Source organism: Typopeltis vanoorti, chromosome 1 (assembly GCF_054136105.1).
Source record: "Typopeltis vanoorti isolate ZY-2024b chromosome 1, IOZ_Tvanoo_1.0, whole genome shotgun sequence".
NCBI classification, from domain to species: Eukaryota; Metazoa; Arthropoda; class Arachnida; order Uropygi; family Thelyphonidae; genus Typopeltis; species Typopeltis vanoorti.
Genome location: NC_143549.1, coordinates 75,460,668 through 75,480,212, shown reverse-complemented (window position 1 = coordinate 75,480,212; position 19,545 = coordinate 75,460,668). Strand labels below are relative to the sequence as shown.

Sequence of the window (19,545 nt, the reverse complement as noted above, 5' to 3'; positions counted from 1 at the left end):
AACTGTACGAGGTTAGTTTGTTTCCATTACAGATAACAAATTTTGATCTTCAGCTCAGTTATACTTAAACAGTCAGAGAATTCTGCCACTACAGTGGATTAGAACGTTAAAATTTATAACAAGTTTAGAAAATTCAAACTTCTGACTAGGTTAGAAGTTAGAGGTTAGAATTCTGATTTCTAAATTAATCGAAAATATTTGGCCACTCAATACATCGAAAATTTATATCGAGTTTCATATTAATTGTAATTACAGGCATACTTTGTAAACTAAGATGCACGCGTCAGTTTGCATGTTGTGCGGTACTTAAAATAGAATGGATAGAATTTTAATTAAATGCGTCTTTTATGTGTATCGACCGGTTGTAAATTTAAATGAATCGAAACCACCATAATCGTTAACGGGATTTTGCTTAGTTGCCTTAGGACGGAATGGTTGCATCGTCATCATTTCACGAACACACTTGCAGAGTAAACGGGAATATTAATGTTTAAATAAGAAAAATTCTTTTATGTTCAATATTTTTTTTGACTTGCTTGAATCTATAATGAAATAAGTTTAGAGCAGACGTATTCATTAGTTGGTTTTTTTAAAAAAAAGAAAGTTGCAAAAACAGAGTACTCTTAACACTAGATGTCTCTGTGATTATTTATGCAAAATTGCAAACAGCGCCGTTTCGTTTTCGACGTGTAATAATAATAATAAAAAAAAATACTCTACTATTGCTTGTTGTGTTAAACGAAAACAAATCTACAACTAGATTATATTAATCAGTGACGTATAAATGCTAAATAAGATCCAAGAAGAAATTCACGTTAATTAGATATATTTATTCTTGCGTTAGAAAGAATAAATATTGATACATGGATCATTATTATGTATGACCATAAATATATAAACATGGTAAGCAAATATAATATATGAAGTATATTTTTATTATTTGGTTTCTTTATTATATAAAGTTATTCAAATTTCATTTTTACATATTGATGAGTTGTTCCAAAATTAATCTATGATTAGTATGGCTCAGCTTTAATCATTCAATATTTTGTAAAATAAATAAATAAATAAATAAAATGAATTTCTAACTGAGTTTTTACTTTTGTTCTCTTGACCAAAGCATATTATAGTTGCATTCAAATTAAACTGAAATTGAAACCCAAATTAAGATCATCATCATCATTTAAAATTTTGTGAACTATAGCCCATATTAAATTAGTAACCTTATCTTTTGTAGACAGTGGATTTGGAGATTATTTCATCCTGTATAATCCACAAAAATGTTGATATGTTTGTGGATGAGGAACTCTACTACCGGAAATCCCAAGCGAAAAACCTTGATTCAGAAGATAACTATGATGAGTCTTCGGACTCCATGGAGGTGCCCATATAATAATAATAATAATAATAATAATAATAATAATAATAATAATAATAATTGTGGACTGTAATTATATAGACGTATATAATTTAAGTAGCAAAAAAAAAAAAAAAGTTATAGCAGATAGATGGTAAGCCAGGCTTACCTTCTCTTTAGTAAGAAAGAGAAAGGTGTTTTATTGAGTAGAACAAAAAAAATTCTTAGCTTAGGATATCTTATAATTTCCAATGCAGTCTATTAACTTTAACAGCAAGAGTTTCTGCAGGGCGTGAAAGAAAATTAAATAAACGTACTCAAATCTCTTGTTCAGTAACTAATGGATGGTATTTCACCCTCCTGAAGAGGTGAAAATACAATAAAAAAATCCTTCCCCCTTAATGATGGTGATCGAAGCCAATCGCAAGAATTTAGCATCAGAAGGTTCATCCTCGACGAATGTCGAAAATTAAATCAAGACAGGCAACTTCCGAACAGTAAAGACAAGATTAGATCGGTGCTGGAGGAGATAAGCACTATCTGCACTGACATGCGGCACACTCTTAGTCGACAGGAATGCCACATACTGTTAACCGAAACGGCTGTTGTATGAGGTTAACGACAGTAGCGAACCACTGTAAAATAAAGAAACGAATTTTCTTGGATAGTACAGGAAAATTGCACTACAGTACTGAGAAAAATGGAATACATTTATTCAGTTTTAATGAGATATCCTTGACAAGCGAGTATCAAGCTTCGTATGTCAGTTTCTAAATCGGTAGGCAATTATATATATATATATATATAATTCCATGCTCAGTATTATAGATGGAGTAGAGTTCTTCACTCATGTAAGTGACAATCTTATTGGTGAAAATATGGGAGGAAATCAGCAAGATTTCTTTATGAAGATGCTGCTCTGATGATCACTTCGAAAGATGGTACCCAAATGGTCCATTTTAGACTAGTCATTTATATTGCATGATAATAATCCTCTCACGCCTTCTATTTCCAAAGAGAATGCTCCTTCTGTCCAAACTAACATTTTGGTAGGCAACCAGCCTTTACTCTTCACACATGATGATAGTGATCACGAGTCTATCAATGAATCAAGAATTTCAGGGAAGAGATTACAGCGCACAACTACTGCCATCTCTTGCCTTTATACCGTAAGAGGTATATATGGTCTAAAATAGTTACCTTTATAGTTTCCTGGTTAAAACAAACGAGCTTCCTGAAGGAAAAGTTCTATTTGCCTGTGACGAAAATTTTTCGCGCATTATTACTTTACCTTTGCGTGTGTTGCAAAAAAATCCTGTTGGTAGCAATATGCATTTGAATTTATTCGTTTCAAATAGCATATTGAACGAATCTTTTCGATTCACTCTCAAGAACCATTCTTAAAAACAGTTTATTCAAATGACTATTTACTAAATCTGTATGCGATTTACTGTTCAAGGTAAGGTGGGTAATACTGTATAAGAGTGGAAATCTTCAAAAATATGATAAAACAAAAGTAGGGGGGGGGGTTCGTTTTGAATGCCGTAACACTATGATAACCTTGCTGTTATCTAATCAAATGTCGGCAACAAAATTCTAGATAGTATTATGATAAAGTCTTATAATCATAAAGAGTGACATTAACCCTTAAGACTACCATTCTTCTGAATGATAAATGACTTTCTGTTTCGCACAACGCCGCAATAGTCCAAGGTTAAGGAGGTGGGGAGAATGCGAAACACTTCGGGAAAAACTACACAATACGATCTGATAATCAACTTCCGGGAAGTATTTCCACTTCAAAGTTAAATTAGTTTGACTTGGAAAAAAGAAAGAAAAATCAGCTCAATTAGCAGTGGTGTGCATGGCATTGTTTATGTAGGCCATGAAGGATATTAAGGTAACGAGATATTTAAGTGGCCCAAGTCTCATTTTTAAATGACTCAAAAGGTTCACCTAACATATTTTCTTTGAGAAGATTTGAATACTAACGGACTAAATACAGTCACTTGTCTATTGGTAGGACACTTTTATTTTTTATTTTTTTAGACGAGCCTTAGAAACTCAAGGAGCTATACAAGCTCGTCCAGAGAAGGCTTTCACAAACATCCATGCTTCAATTGGGATTTGAACCCGTGTCTTGTTGGCTGGACAACACAACAGAGATTAATTAAATTGAACTGAATATAAATGACGTGCAAAATTAAAATATTGAAGTTGTTATAAGGCCAGCTTATGCACATCCAGAAGCAGGTGCTATAGCTAGATATCTCGGAGCACTTTTTTTCCCCTTTTTTTGTAGTTTTCTTTCCTTCAGATGACGTAGAGTACAATATGGGATTTCAATATATAACGTTAAGAAGGAAAGGGGGTATAATACAAGTTTTTAAAGTGTTGAAACCACCCCCTTTAAATCAAAGAATAAATTATACTCAACCATTTGGAAGAATTTTCGATATTTCTAAAGAAGACCAATATACAGATGATTTGCATCTCCCAATATGAGAACTATTGCACTCCTTACTGGAGGCTTCAAGTGATTTGGAAAAGTTCCATGTTTAATCTCCAGAGAAGAGTTTTCGGTTGTCTAACCTCAGCCTACTCACAGTTCTAACGTACTGTAGATTACAACCATTTGTGAGTGGGATTAGCATCTATATGTGTATACCATGCAAACTGTACTTATACACTAAAAATTTAGAATTATACCTCCTATTTCATGGTCAGGTAGAATTATTTACAGTTCTTACATTTAAAACATCACCTCAAGATTTATTGTACAGAAAGATTTGAAATTTGGAATACTCTTCTTCACCAATTAAGTCCGTAAAAAATATTTATCGAGTGGAAAATTTGGTTCACTGTCTGTTCTTCCAGTTATAAATGTTTGCGGTATTTTTTTTGGGGGGGGGGTTAACATTAAGGTGATGATAAATTTTGAGGATAAATAACAAAAATATAGAAACTTATAACAGCTTTATGCTTATTAAAATGTCATGTTCAAAATTATTGTGGTGGGTCATTAATTTAGAAGTGGATTTATACGGCCTGACACTAGTGGAATATTTCGAAGCTTTTATCAACTGTTAGGTTAAATGGATTTTGAGTAACTTTATGTTTCAAATGGAGTTCTTTACGAGAAGATTTTTAATTAGGAAAAAAAAAATTTTAAAAAGAACTCTAGCAAAGATAGATACAGGTAAAAATTTGCGAAACATTGACATGAATTAAAGCCAATAATGGCGTATTTAACTAGCGACTTAAGTGGTTATTCCAAACTAGACTAGATTTGTTTTTGAAGCCACTGAGAAATATCTTGAAAAACAAAACTAGTATATTACGGATTAGTTAGCAAAAAAATTCTGTGCCCTTTATAAAAAAAACATAGCAAAGAAAGCCTTGCGTTTTCTTAAAACTTGTTTTGGCTGCTTACTTTCACCATTTCAGCTTGCATCTTGTAACAATTGCCTTGGTATTGTACTATAAAAATCTCCCCCTTACCAAGAGAGAGAGAGAGAGAGAGAAAGAAAGTTTTATTTTTAGCCTCTCTCTTAAAGCTTAAAGAAAAGCAAAAGTTTCATAAGAAAAGCAGAAAATCTTTCTTTTGAGAGCTGAAGCTCATAGTGCAATACCTCTGAAATTCGTTGAGAGAATTGGGCATATGAGAAAGTCAGGTAAAAATTTAACACTTTTGTTTCAGAAGTGCAAACTTTCTTTGCCACAAAAATAGAAGATTTTATCGTCATATTATACTAACGCGCTGTGCTTTTACATTTTGCCCACTAGATGGCGCCACGTTTTCAATTTTTTTAAAATTTTTTGTATGGCTACTTGCTGTTGTCCAATACTTTAATGATACTAATTGAATTACTATACTACATCTATACATTATCATTATTTAGATATACGTTTATAATTTAAAGTTTTTATAATTTAATATTAATCATAAATCAGAATTACTTATTCTGTTGGTTAAAAATTAATTTTAAAAAATTCTAGATACATTAATTTTAGTGGTAAATTTAATTATCATTTCCATTTGTACATATTTTATATTTATTATTTTGCTATTTTGACCGGTTGACTACATAACAATATGCGTATATTAATTCAATTCAAATGACAGTGCCGCCTATCCAGTTAAATATTTATCATGCTTAGTCATATGTCTCTGTTTCGAAAGCTCTCACATAAATTCTAAATACTCTGCCATAGAAACCGTGTATGTTAGTATAATGCAATAATATTAAAGGTCTCCAATCCTGCCAGCGTGCGGCTATCACCCGACTATTTTTACCGCAGTTAGGTGTAACCTAATGACTATTTTAATCTACGTAACATCTAGAATATTTTGCAATCGAAAATTCGAGATGTTTCAGGATCAAGAAATTAATTAAAAATCTTAGTGGAGGATTATTGGTTTTAAGTCCTGCACAACGGAATAAAAGATTTCGTCCTGGGATGGAACTTTTTCAATTAAGGGAAGAGGGGAGGGGTTGCTTTTGAAAAATTAAACAAAAAAGAGAAACTTTTTAAACTTAAAAATGTTAATTTTTTTAATGCCTTTGTTTGTTGGATGGCCTATGGTAGAAAATATCCGAGTTTGAATCCAATTTAGGACTCGAACAGCCTTCAGAGAAGGGGAGGGGGCTCTTTCAACTGAAGGTGAGATAACTAGTTTTATAAAAAGGCGTCAGATGTTTTTTTTTTTTTTTTTTTTTTTTAGTATACAAGACCAAAGATTACATGAAATATATGGAATATATTATTTATAGACAGAGCAGTGAATACAGAAGGCGAATAGGCTTAACGGTCCTATAAGAGAATAATTTTCTCTGAAGCCATGTCACTTGACTGTAACTGTCCATCTAGTCTTACCACGTCAAGGGGAAGATGAGAACTGTATCTCCTTTCTCATATTACATGTTAGTCTCTATGGTCTAGCACACACTCAAATAACATTACTTATAGAAATCTAATTAATGATGTGATAGGGCGATCAAGCGAAACTATTTACGTAGTAGGCATGTCTATCAACTGAGAGTATTCGCTGGACAGCTTTTCTGTCGTGAATGAAACTTTCGATATTCTCCGCCTTCTAGATTTTGATGGATATTTTAAATGAAGTGGAAAAAAAAATCTCTACAAAAGTGAATTGAATTTTGGATTCGTGGGAATCCAGATCTTTTTAATCAAAGAACATCGTCTTTACCGACGAAGCTACGAAAGCTCTTGAAATAATAAAATTGACAAATTAAAATTTTGAAAAAAATGTTCATTATGTAATGATACAAAATATCAAAATACATTAGTAATTTATTCCCCCCCCCTCCACATTTTAAGATATGGCGGGGGAACAAACTGCAAAACTGAAACGAATAATTTTGTATCTCGAGTATTAAAAAAAAGGGGGGGGGATCGGGAATCTTTGCCTCAGCATAAATATTAATGTTAATTGTTGTCTGGAGGAGAATTTTCCCATAAATGAAATTCCCCCCACCCTTTCAATTGTCGAAGGTCATTGCTTGAAGAACACTCAAGATAACATGATTGATAAAAGCGAATAAACTAGATCAAGGTAAAAAAAATGAATCACTTTAAGATAAAAAAAACAGTTTAATGACTGGTTTGTGCTATAGTTAACGTGCAATAATTATAAACCGTATAAGGTAATATCTCCACATCTGTGTTATGGCTTAACAAGAAAGCTAATGTTTATTTTCAATGTTACATTATAGTATTTTTATGGATTTTGATTATTTAAATTTAAAATAGTCTCAGAATCAGTTTACGGGCAAGGATGACTCTGCAGATTAGGTTACAATGGGAGCTGAATAACATTCAATCCTCAATCTGACAAACTATAAACTATTGTTTATAGTTCGTGGTGATTACAACGGAAATGACGTCATGCTTCCCTAGAATATTAAAATAAAAATGTGCTTTCGTAAAATGTACCGAGTCATTAAAATACAGAAAAATCATAAAATATAGAAGAATCAAAATATGAGTCATGGAATATACAAGAACAGCTTAATTATTATTATTATTATTATTATTATTATTATTATTATTATTATTATTATTATTATTATTATTATTATTATTATTCATGACATATTGATAACGTTTGCTTATTAGGGCACTTAAGGTCTGGTTATTTTACAAAATGCAAAAAGACAGACTTTCCCCTTACCTTCTCGTAGGGTGACCATATAATACGATTCTCTGCTGGGTTTGCTTGTGCCAATTGCATTTACGGCTACCACCCGAAATGAATATACAGTGTAAGGCTGCAACCCAATCACCTGGTAGCTGGTTCGGTTATCAGATGTCATGATTCCTGTCGCCAAGTCCCATTCTCCTTGTTCGTTGACCCTGTAGGGAAATATATTACAGCAATTAATTAATGGTGACATATTATCCTTTATTTTTTAAAAAACTATTTTTAAACAATATTGATTCCTAGGTACTAAACAATATGCAGACAGGGATATATATATTCTGAAATAAGATTGGTTTACGATTAATTTTTTTTTTCATTGTACACTCAGATATAGTTATTTTGTGTACTTAATTGTACTACCACTACTGTGAATGGTATTAAGTAATCTGGAAAAGGGTCTAAAACAGTTTTAATAATCAACGACTAAAATCGATTTCTTTTCGCTGTCCAGAATTATGAGGCCAGAAACTTTTCCACCAAACTCCACATAAAAACCTTTTCTAAATATGTAGTATTTATTCAATGATTTTAAAAAAAATCATAAAAACCTTCTTCGTCCACTTATTCATATTTGAGGTACCATAACATCCTACTTGCTGGAGCCCTTAATTTTTCCACTATGCCATTGAACCGAGACCTTTAGAATTTTTGCTGGGGTTTTTCAAAAACCTTCATTTGGCCCGCCCTCCCTCACTGTAGGAATTCGTGCTTTGGTAGTTAATCACTGTCTAATATGTACACATTCTGTGTTTAAATACGGCATTGGATTGTGGTATATTTCTACCGTATTTTTCGTCATTAATCCGAAGATTATAACTGGTATTTTCAGTTATCATCCAATCCCTTGGATTTCGAGTTCCATTTGGTTGGTTAATCACAACTTTATTTATTATTATTTTTTCCAACTGTTTTGCGGATGTATACTAGAGACTAAGTACTTTAACTCATCGGCGAGATGGCTAAAAATATTTTGAACCAAATATCGAGATGTCCCCGTTTATATTAATCTGCTATAAAATATTCCACCTCCAAACCAAACCCATAAAGTATATACATGGGTATGGAGCAGATTAACAACCTTTCCCTCCCCTCTGCCAAGCTGTGACTCCCCCTTATACAATAAATTCGATAATATTAAAGAAAAAACACGAAACTAATGATGCGAAAAATTACATGAAAAAAAAATGACCAAGAGCGTTTGAAAAAAGTGCTTTTGGGGGACACATTTGACCAGCAGATCGTGTGTGACTGATCTCTATCGTTTTCCGCATTCTACATGGGAGGAAGCTTTAACATGACTACACTTCCAATGTCTCTTGTTTATCTCGAACTGTGCTCTGTGTAATTAAAACAAAGTCGATATTCTGTTGCTTGCCTCACTCTGTTGTTGAAAATCGATCTTTGTTCTAAGGAAATGTAAAGACTGCAGGAGGTGAGTGGACACGAATGGCCTCCTTTTGTTCTTAGTTTTCCATTCATGTAGATATTCGCAGCGAACACAAGCACTGGCGATTACATTAACGGAAGATCTCTTCAATTATTACTGCAAAAGCGTTGCATGAAGGAGCGCAGATGCTTCCTTTGTTGGATGAGGACTATATTGACCACTTGCTTGCATTCTTCGTCTCTCATAATTGGCGTTGTTATATGTATAATGCGTTAGACTAAGACAGTTTGCGAGACTTGAGAAGTGTCTTTGGATGGTTATTATGGTTATTATTTGTTATGGTTTACGTAATTCACTGTAAGAGCGATGTCATTCAGATATTTAATATACGTTGCTTAAATATCAATAAAATTAAACTGAACAAATAAAATAAAACAAATAAAATAATATATTATATATACTGTAGTGCATGATTTTAATTTTTAATGTCATAAAATAATAATAATAATAATAATAAAGTATTGTTTTACTTCTGTTTATTAATAAAGAAAAACAATTATTAATAGAATTAATAAAATAATTGCTTTAATAATAATAATAATAATAATAATAATAATAATAATAATAATAATAATTTTCAGTTCAATATTTTTTATTAATATAATAATAACCAGAGGATAGAATTGGAAAAAAAACAAAGAAAAACACTACGGACATTAAATGCCATACAATTGGACCACGGTCTGTGTGTGTGTGTGTTGCATATCTTTTCTAGACCTGCTGAACACCGATTAATCTCTTATCCTTCAGTGGGTGTGTCACTGCCATGAATAGTTTCTTAAAAATCGAGGTCGTTCTCCGACAGCCGCAGTAATAAAAGGACGAACAACATGCGGGAAACTATCGTGTAAAACAAGCACCAAAGCTCATGCCATGATTGTTAAAAAGAATTTGTTTCGTGTCACTTTTTTTTTATTATTATTTATCTTCATTGGCGAGTTTATTTTTACTCAGCAAAAATGTCATTATGAAGTTAAAATCTGTGAACAGACGGATTTCTCTGAATTTTTGGATAAATTGTGTTTGAGAATAATCGCTTTATACTGTATTACGAACACTTAAGCGTTAATATTGGTGGAACTAAAAAAAAACTTTTTAAAAATTAACATATTAATACACATATCACCGACGTCAGATGGCGCTTCTATCTGTTATACTAATATTATACGAATGCTAGCGTATAGTGTTTGTTATTACTATTCTATCACAAAGTGGAATTTTTAACGGCTGTAAATGCAAATAGAGTTCTTTTTTTTTTTTTTTTTATCGCATACCGGCACGCGGTAAAGAACAAGGAAGGTAAAGACATGCGTGGCACTGTAGATAACTCTGGATACCAACATGCTCTCTGCCAATGCTATCCGTTTGGCACAATTTGAATGGATTGCGTTCTTGATCGCGTGAAATAGAAAACAAAACGACTACGCTTACATTTCTGGAATATCTTCTTCAGCAATCGCAGCAGGGACTATTTTCGGAATTCAAACAGAAAATAGAATTTAAAATGCTGCATTTTGTGAAATAATATGAGATATTGCCTGTTGGGTACAATAAAATAGAATTTTCAATACAAACACGTTTATGCTTTGTAGTGTTTTCCAGACACCGATATTTTAAATAACCGTGACTGCATCTCCGCTATTTTCAACGTCGTTATATACACGTGTATGTATATATATATATATATATATATATATATATATATATATATATATATATATATATATATATATATATATATATATATATATATTTCAAAATTAGAAATTTTGGATTTGATATAATTTGCCTATTAGAATACTTTGCTGCAAAAATAATTTGATAGAACTTATACCATCATATTTTTGGCATAAAGTTTATTTCAATTTTTTTTTTTTTTTTTTTTTTAAAGTGAAATAAGTTGCATCCACAAGTTTCTTCTGAAACGTAGCGTAACATATTTCAGTCAAATATTTTTTTCTAATTTATAACATTAAGTCTAAATATGTTCAAATTATTTGTGGCGCTGCAATCGCCCGAAGCGTATTTACTGCATTATGGACTTCGAGAAATGTGGGAATCGCTAGTAAAAATTTCTTTTCTGCTTTCTGAGCTTATAAATCAAATTCTCACTAATAAATCGCAATTGTGTCATTCGCAGGCGGATCCGAACCATAAATTAACACGTTCATTAGAACCACGAGAAAATGCTGCTGTCAGAAAAATTCCTGTTGTTCAGAGTCGTTTGGCGTTTAAAAAAAAAAAAAAAAAAAAACGCTGTGAGCGATGAACTTTACAGATTGAAGAAGCAAATAGCAATCGATCATTTTGTTTTCAATGATGGAAATCGAGGTGAATAGGAAAGAATTGTCATTTATTATTTCTTCTTTCTGATCGTTTAGTCATTTTTACTCATCGTTTGCTGCCCAGATTATTTCGCGTTTTTCCTAAAATATCAAATCATAAAAATAATATCACTAATTTATCATTTATTAACTATTATTATTATTATTATTATTATTATTATTTAATTAATTAGTAAATATCGAAATAAGTAATAACTCAACATCAGTTTAGATACTATCATTTTAGAATTTATTTTAAAAATTTATATTATAAAGTAATAAATGTTTCCTATTGATTGTTATTAATAAATATAGACGCTGTCGCTCCCTTGGAAGTTATTTTAGTGTTTCCTGTCATTTCAGGAACTATTTAAAATGTTTCATTATTTAATAATTTCGATTAATTTTTAACTGAAATTTAATCAAATGAATTAAAAATAAAAATAATATTAATAATAAATAACTCGTTTTTTATTATTAATTTTATTATTAATATTATCGGAACTTTTTTAGAATAATTTAGTTCGACAGAATAAATATTTATGTTTTCTAACGAGGCATGAACATTTGTACATGGGTGTACTTCGCAATTATAAACTAATTATTAATCGAGGGATTACTATATATACGGTATGTTTAAGTCGCTTCGCCGTAATGAAAAGCGAAACATATTCTCATTGTTGATCACGTGATGTATTTTATAGGCAACTCGTGGCAAAGATGGGAAAAGCTCGTTATCTAGCACTCGAAGACCAAAGTTTCTGGAAACGATGGCCATTTTTTTTTTTTTTTTTTGACTTTGCTTAGTCATAATATACTGATTTTTATTCTTAATGGATAAAATGATTTATCGCGTATGCCAAGCCGAAATATTCACGTTTTCTTTCTTCAAAATAATTTGTTTTAAACACAGCGACTTGTCGTGTTACATTCTGTAGTTGGAGAGAAAATAGCTCGTGCTCTGTAATTTTTGCAACAAAAGCAGTTTTTGCCCACCTGCGTTTTCCGAAATGATTATTTCAGCCTTCCCTCTTCAGTGGAAAGTTATCTTATCTTCTATTAGGTGATTTTATCCCACACTTTCAAAAACAATGCTCTCTCTCAGTCAGGGTGTGTAGTATTTGTAAAAGACAACGCGATAGAGAGTAGTTAAAATCTCATTAAGGGATCGGGGATTTTCTCATTAAACCTCCATTAGCAGATCTTCTCAATTGTTAGCAGAATTTAATTAAAATTATTTTCGCAAAAATGGGGATCGTCGAAAGGTGGGAGAGATTGAAAGAGCGCTGGAGAGAGATGTTTATTAATGAAACGAAGAGGCGGAAAAATTATCATCCCACTATTATTGTATTACTAGTAGTTTTGTCTCCAACGATCTCTTGAAGCAATTTTGTACTCGCGCGCGCGCGTGTGTGTGTGTGTGTGTGTGTCAAGATAATTGCCCTTCGTTCCTGTTTAACAGCTAATATTATTGAGGGTGTCTCTGCGATTTAAAACAGAAATAAAAATACAAAAAAAAAAGCACGTGACTAGAATGGCGAAGTGTCGTCGTTTGGAATAGATTTAGACTGAATCCTGCGAAGTATTTGGGAACAAATAAACAATATGATACAAAATAAAAGCCAAAATGGTATGTAGGTTAGGTTCGATTTTAGAGAGAATCAATGTAAGTCATATGATACCTAAGATTATATATGTAATGTGAACTTGAAGAAATAATCTTTCTGCGAAATAAAACTTGAAATAAATCCATAAAACTTGAAACAGCAGATACTTAAAATCAATCCTAGTAGGCCGTAGATCCGAGGTTCCCCAAGTTTTATGATTAGCGTCCCCATTAAAATGTTTTATAAATTTTATCCATTTCAAAACAAGTACACGTAAACATTGACATGAAAATTAGCTAAATGTTGATGTAAACTTCCGAAATATAATAATGAATTGTTGCAAAGAATCATCTTCTTGTATGTTATGGGAGAATGTGAATTTTTAAAAATACGTTTGAAGTGTTGGTAAGAACATATATTGCCGTTCTTTTTAAACCCGCTGAGGCTCTATAAGTTTAAATTCTACTTATAGGAATACATTATTTTCCTAGGAAAATTGCAAAATTCTATCATAAAATAAACAGACGTTATAAAATAAGAATTATACAAGTTTATGCACCAACATCAGACCACACAGACGAAGAAATAAATACATTTTATGAAACACAAGACTAACTGGTAAAGAATGATACATTTTTTACAATCTTGATGAGAGATGTCAATGGCAAAGTAAGTGTGAGAGATGCACAGCTAGCGGCAGTTGGAAAATATGGACTGGGCCAGAAGATTGAAAATTGAGAAAGATTGACAGAATTTGCTGAAAGTAGTGAATACTTTCTTCAAAAAAAAAAAAAAAAAAAACGAAGAATTGGAAATGAACATGGCGAAGTCCAAATGGAGAGGTGTTTAATAAAATCAATTATATTTGAACCAACAGAAAATATGTTGTCCAAGACACCGAATTAATAAATCAAAAATCAAAGTAAAAGACCGTCTATCAATTTATTCAATCTGGAAAATAATAAAGAATTATTCCAGAAAGAAATAGAAGAAAAGTTGTATAATATTGATATGAATGAAGACCTGGATGGATAAAAGCTATCAAATAACCGAGACCTTACTAAATAATGCCAAAGAGGTTGGTGCAATCGACCAAAAGGAGGACGAAAGAAATTTGTCCGAAGAAAACTCTAAACCTTCTCAGAAAGAGAAGAGAAATGAAAAGAGATCTAGACATGAGAAGTGAAAGAGAATTCTCGGAGCTATCAATAAGAAAAAGAGTGGCACAAGAAATTGGAAACTTCAGAACAAGGAAAACCAGAATTACAATAGAAAACAGTCTAAAAGGGGTGAGAAGAGAGTTGGGACAAAATAAATGAATAATCCTTCAAGAATGAAAAGTTGTACGAATTAAAGACAAGGAACAGATCATAAGAAGAAGAATAGAATCCTTCCCAAGACAAACCATGAAAATCATGAAATTTGCGAAATATAATCTCGCAAATGGAATATGTTTTAAAAGAAGTTCAATGTGCAATGGGTAACATGAGTAATGGAAAGACATCGGGTAAAGATGAATTACCAATAGAAGTTCTGAAAGCAGGCGGTGAACCAGTCGCGATTATGTTAAGTAAAATTTATACGTCATGCCTAAGACAGAAGAAAATACCAAACAGTTGGAATAATGCTGTCCTTATTATAGTTTTTATAAAGGGAGACAGAGAAGATATTTAAAAAAAAAGTCTTCTTTCAGCGATATACAATTTTTTTACGAAAATCATTAGCAATAGAATACAAAATAAACTAGATTTTGGCCAACCTCCAGAACAAGCAGGATTCAGAAAAAAATTATACAACAATATTGATTTGATCATACACATAAGACAAATTATTGAAATGACAAATGAATACCAAAAACCTTTAAGTCTGGCATTTATCGATTTTGAAAAGGCATTTGATTCGATCTCAACATTAGCTATTTTAGGGGAAAAAAAAAAGACCCTACATTGATATACTTAGTCATTATATATAAAAATTCAACTGCAGTTGTAAAAATCAGAAACGGATCTAAAATTTCCTATAAAAAGGGAGTTAGGGAGATGCCATTTCACCTAAATTACTTAGAGCAGCCCTAGAAGATTTTTTTTTAAAAAAAACCTGGATTAGAAAAATAAAGGAATTATGGTGAATCGGAAAGAACTAAATCACCTACGATTCGCTGATGACATTCTTTTAGGAAACTCTGCAGAAGAACTTCAACAAACGATCAGTGAATTAAATGCAGAAAGGAAAACGAAATGATTAAATATAAATAAAGATAAAACGAAAATAATGTATAATAAATCCATCACCAAAAAAAAAGCCAATTCAAATGGAACACCAGAAAAAAATTGATATAGTAACCTCCTACGTTTACCTAGGGCAAAGTATCACAGTAAATGGTGATCGTAAAGAAGAAATTATACGTAGAATTCAAGTTGCTTGGATAGTCTTAGGAAAATACCGTGAAGCACTCAAAGGAAACATCCCAATCTGCCTTCGACAATTGGTCGTATACTTCCAGTCTTGACATATGGAAGTGAAACGTGGACTTTGACTAAAAACTTGACCAGCAAGTTGAGGATTACCCAGAGGAAAATGGAAAGATCATTACTCTATGTTATCTTCTAGATAGAAAGTGCAATACTTGGATCAGAGCTCAGACTAGGGTGAGAGACATAACAGCCACTAAAAGATCTAAATGGCAATTGGGGTCATATTGCAAGAAGTAACTCAAACATGAACAAAGTTGATATCAGAATGTTATCCTAGAGATGGAAAGAGAGCTACAGGAGGACCAAAGAGACGGCTGGAGGAAGAGATGGCAGGAACTTTTTAAATATTTAAAAGGTTTCTGATCTAAAAATTTCGATTTTTTAAAGAATACCTAACTTTTTTTTCAATTTTATGTCATTCTGTATGTCATATACAAAACGATGTCATAAAATGTATTATTCTAGTTCCCCCTCCCCACCCTTAGCAAAAATGTCGCATCACTTATTGGTGACTATCTAAATAAAAGTGACCCATTTAGGTGTTTTTGAGACTGGTTCCATGCTTTTTTACAAGATATTGTCCATCTCGATGTGCTGTTTAATTCGTTAAGATAATCGACAAGCTGAAACCATCATTTATAATTCGGGTGCTTTTACTTGAGTTATTTCGATTCTTTATAAAAGATACGAAATAATTAAAGTACTTGTAAACATTTTTTCCTTAGAATCTCAGAATCCAATAGAATAAACAGGGGTTACACAGAAACCACAGAAACTTTAAATTCGAAGAGAAAAATTAGGCGATAAAAATTGAGTTGAATGCACTCGGTAGACAGTGGAATTCACAGTTTTGTGGTTTGTTTTTTAGATTAATTTTCTTGGTAACAGGTGGCAGCACGGTAGAGGTTTTCAAGTAAATGTTCACTTTGGAAAAATGGTTCGTGTGTAGTGAATGTGACTGATTTCAAATTTTCCGAGAAGAATTTCAGGGCGATCTGAATTTCATGCCAACATTATGATAAAAATCACGCACACCCTTGAATGAGTGAATATCTGTATGCAGAACATTACCGTGGTATCCTGGGTAAAGCTTTGCAAAAGGAGTTCTCGAAGGTACAAATCAGCTATTCACGCCCTCAAGACAGCAAAAATAACGCCCTAAACAGCGCATGCGTTTGCTTTTCCATCAAGATGAATTTCAGTATAGTTGGATACAAGATCTAACGATAAAGAAATCTCAATATCGTTTTCACCGATGTGTGTGGACGACTTACTGCTTATATAGTAATTTAAAATATATATATAAATAAACAAGCTCAACCAATGTAATATCCCACCCATAATAATACGGAAATCTGTTCTAGAGACCAAAACACACTTTTTTCAAGCCACTTCAGACCTCCAATAACCAATACAATGGTCTTACATAACGCAATGAAATTAGAATTAAATCCACAGCCTGCTGGTTGGAGAGCAAGCAGCCTATCCATTTGCCCAACGAGATTGTCAGTTTTTTGCGTTGTTTTGGGCATACGTGCAAAAAATTGTTAACACAACAATCGACGCAAGTGGATTGAACGCAGATAGGTTTCTTTGATGATGTATGATGTGTGAGTGCTTCGTCTGTATTGAAGATGGATGAATGTCCTGGACTCGATTCAACACTAAGAACATTGCGTCACTGGCACCAAAAAAAAAAAAAAAAAAAGGAAAAAAGAAAAGGAGAAAGAAAATATAAATAAATAAATGCAAAAATTAAAAAAAAAGCAGGAACAAGAAACTAAAAAAAAAAAAAAGAAAAATATATGAAAAAGAAAAAAGGACAGAATAAAGAGAAAAAATATTTTCTATATAATAACTATATTTTCTTTGGTTTCTTGCGAAATTCTACAAGACGTGAGTTCTCAACCAGAAAATATTTTCTGTTTTCTTAGACCCTTCTTTTCTTAGATGCGAATATATTAAACAGATTTCTTTCTTTCCTTGTCATATTTCTAATAAAGACGCGTGATAGTCCCAATCGATCCTTTATCACTCGATACTTTTAAAATCTTAATTGTTGGAAGCCAATGCAGCGTTCACTGAACACGATAAGCTACCACCTTGCACTATCGATAAAGCTGTACCTGAGTCTTATCTGAGTGCGTATTACATAAAAGAATGATGTGAATTGGTTTCAATTTTTTATCCCACTCCCTCCCTCCCTCCCTCCCTCCCCGGAAGGAACGAAAAATAAAGATAACACGTGTAATCAAGTCTGTAATCGTTACGTCACCTAGATAGTAAACGGGGCAATAATTATCCTGACCAGCTTTGAACCTTGAAGCAAGGAGATAATCACCCGTACACAAGACGAAAAGTCTTCTTTGATCAATGCTAATTAAAGCGGGCGCGAGCACATTTTTTATAGACTCAACAATCAATTATGTGCCTAACTAGAATTAAACAACAAACTACATAACCTTGACAGCAAATACATATGTTTTATTAGTTAGAAGTGCAAAGTAATTGCTGCGGGAAAGGGGAATGAAAGAAAATTGAGATCACGAATTACAATCGATTTCGTCAAAGCATTTGTCTACTTAAGGTATGCAACATATAAGGCAGGAGATTAGATCTAGAGAGTAAATCAAAACTTAATTTATTTCCTACTATGTATAGAAAGAAAATAAAATAGTATAGTGCCTGTGTAGCCCTTTGGAAACGCCATTCTAGGCAGTCAAAAGAGGTCGTTCCAGGTTTGATTCTAATTGCTAACTAGAGGAACCCTTTCTAGGTCTTTTTTCAGTCGATTCCCCAAGGTAATAATTCTTTGGCACAAGCAGTATCGTCTAGGATTTTAACCAGAAACGCGAAAACTAGGATTTTAACCCCGCACCTCAAAATTCGACTTTAGAACTCATTATATTACAGGCAATAATACGGGTATTAGGGTACAGTGCCATGAAATGGGAGAAGTTGCTACTGCCGTTCTCTCCTCTCTCTTCCCTGAAAAGTTTTGATTCATTACTAGTTTGGGTTCACTACCAGTGAAGATCTGAAAAATTGAGATGCCTGCCTACCTGTTCTAATTAAATTTAGTCAGAACTAGAGGAGCTCCCCTACTCTCGTTTGGAGAATAAAAAAGGAATAGATTTTTTTAGTATTATTTTTTTCTTTTCATTTTTTTTTGTAAATTTAATATTCATTTAGTATTATTTATTCATTAAATCAATATTTTAATAAATAAATAAACAGTTTAATAAATAAAATTAAATTAATTATTCATTTAATCAATAAAATTAAGCATAATATTTTAGTATCTAAATAGTATTATTTAGTATTAACAGCATTATTTTCAACTCTCGTATTATTCGTAATAATAATATTATCACTATTATTTTTAATGTGTATTATTAATGCCATTAGGAAAAATATTTACGAATTTTGTATGCATTTATTATCTATTTATAACAAAGCTGAATTTTAAAAAAAAGCAGGCAACATGAAATCATATACACTGTCAAAAAATAATCTGTATATAAATAATTGAATATTTTATAATAATTATAATATATAATTAATAATTTTCGAGAGATTCTCTGTTAGTCAATCTCTGACAGGATAAGTATAGAGTTTTTCTCCTGGAAACCAGTTTTTAATCAAGTAAATCGAGAAAATCGACCATAGAACTCACGCCAGACAATAATATACAGTGTTACAGTTTGGGACAGCGAGATGATGGCAGTTGTATGCCATACTCTTCTACCGGATTTTGCCAATTAAAAATCATTGACAGAGTTGAGCCAGCCATCTGGGATTGGTTAAGGATGAAGACTAGTTTCTCATCACTCTTCAAAAGTTAGTTAGGGGCTAAAGAATTTCGCTTACTTCCTATGGGAAATTAAAGATATTCGCAGATATATATTAGTAATAATAATACTCTTACTAATAATAGTTATATTATTATATAATACTAATAATAATAAACGCTGTCCATTCCATCTGATAAAAAGTTTTTCAGCTATTGCTAAGTACGTCTCTTGCTTAACTTAACGTATATATTTTTTTAAGATGGTCAAAAAGGACTGTAAGATACGTGAGAAAAAAATTTCAAGTTCTCGAATGGCT

At 32.0% G+C, this 19,545-nt stretch overlaps 1 protein-coding gene across 1 annotated transcript in view; it reads right to left on the bottom strand.

Annotated features, from left to right (window-relative positions):
* The window catches only part of LOC150110101 (putative receptor-type tyrosine-protein phosphatase mosPTP-1), a 349,618-nt gene that overhangs the window by 281,162 nt on the left and 48,911 nt on the right, over window positions 1-19,545 (bottom strand). The window contains exon 2 of the mRNA XM_090413286.1: window positions 7,554-7,735. Within this exon, the coding sequence (XP_090269412.1) occupies window positions 7,554-7,735 (182 nt within the window). The remainder of the gene's footprint in view (window positions 1-7,553; window positions 7,736-19,545) is intronic.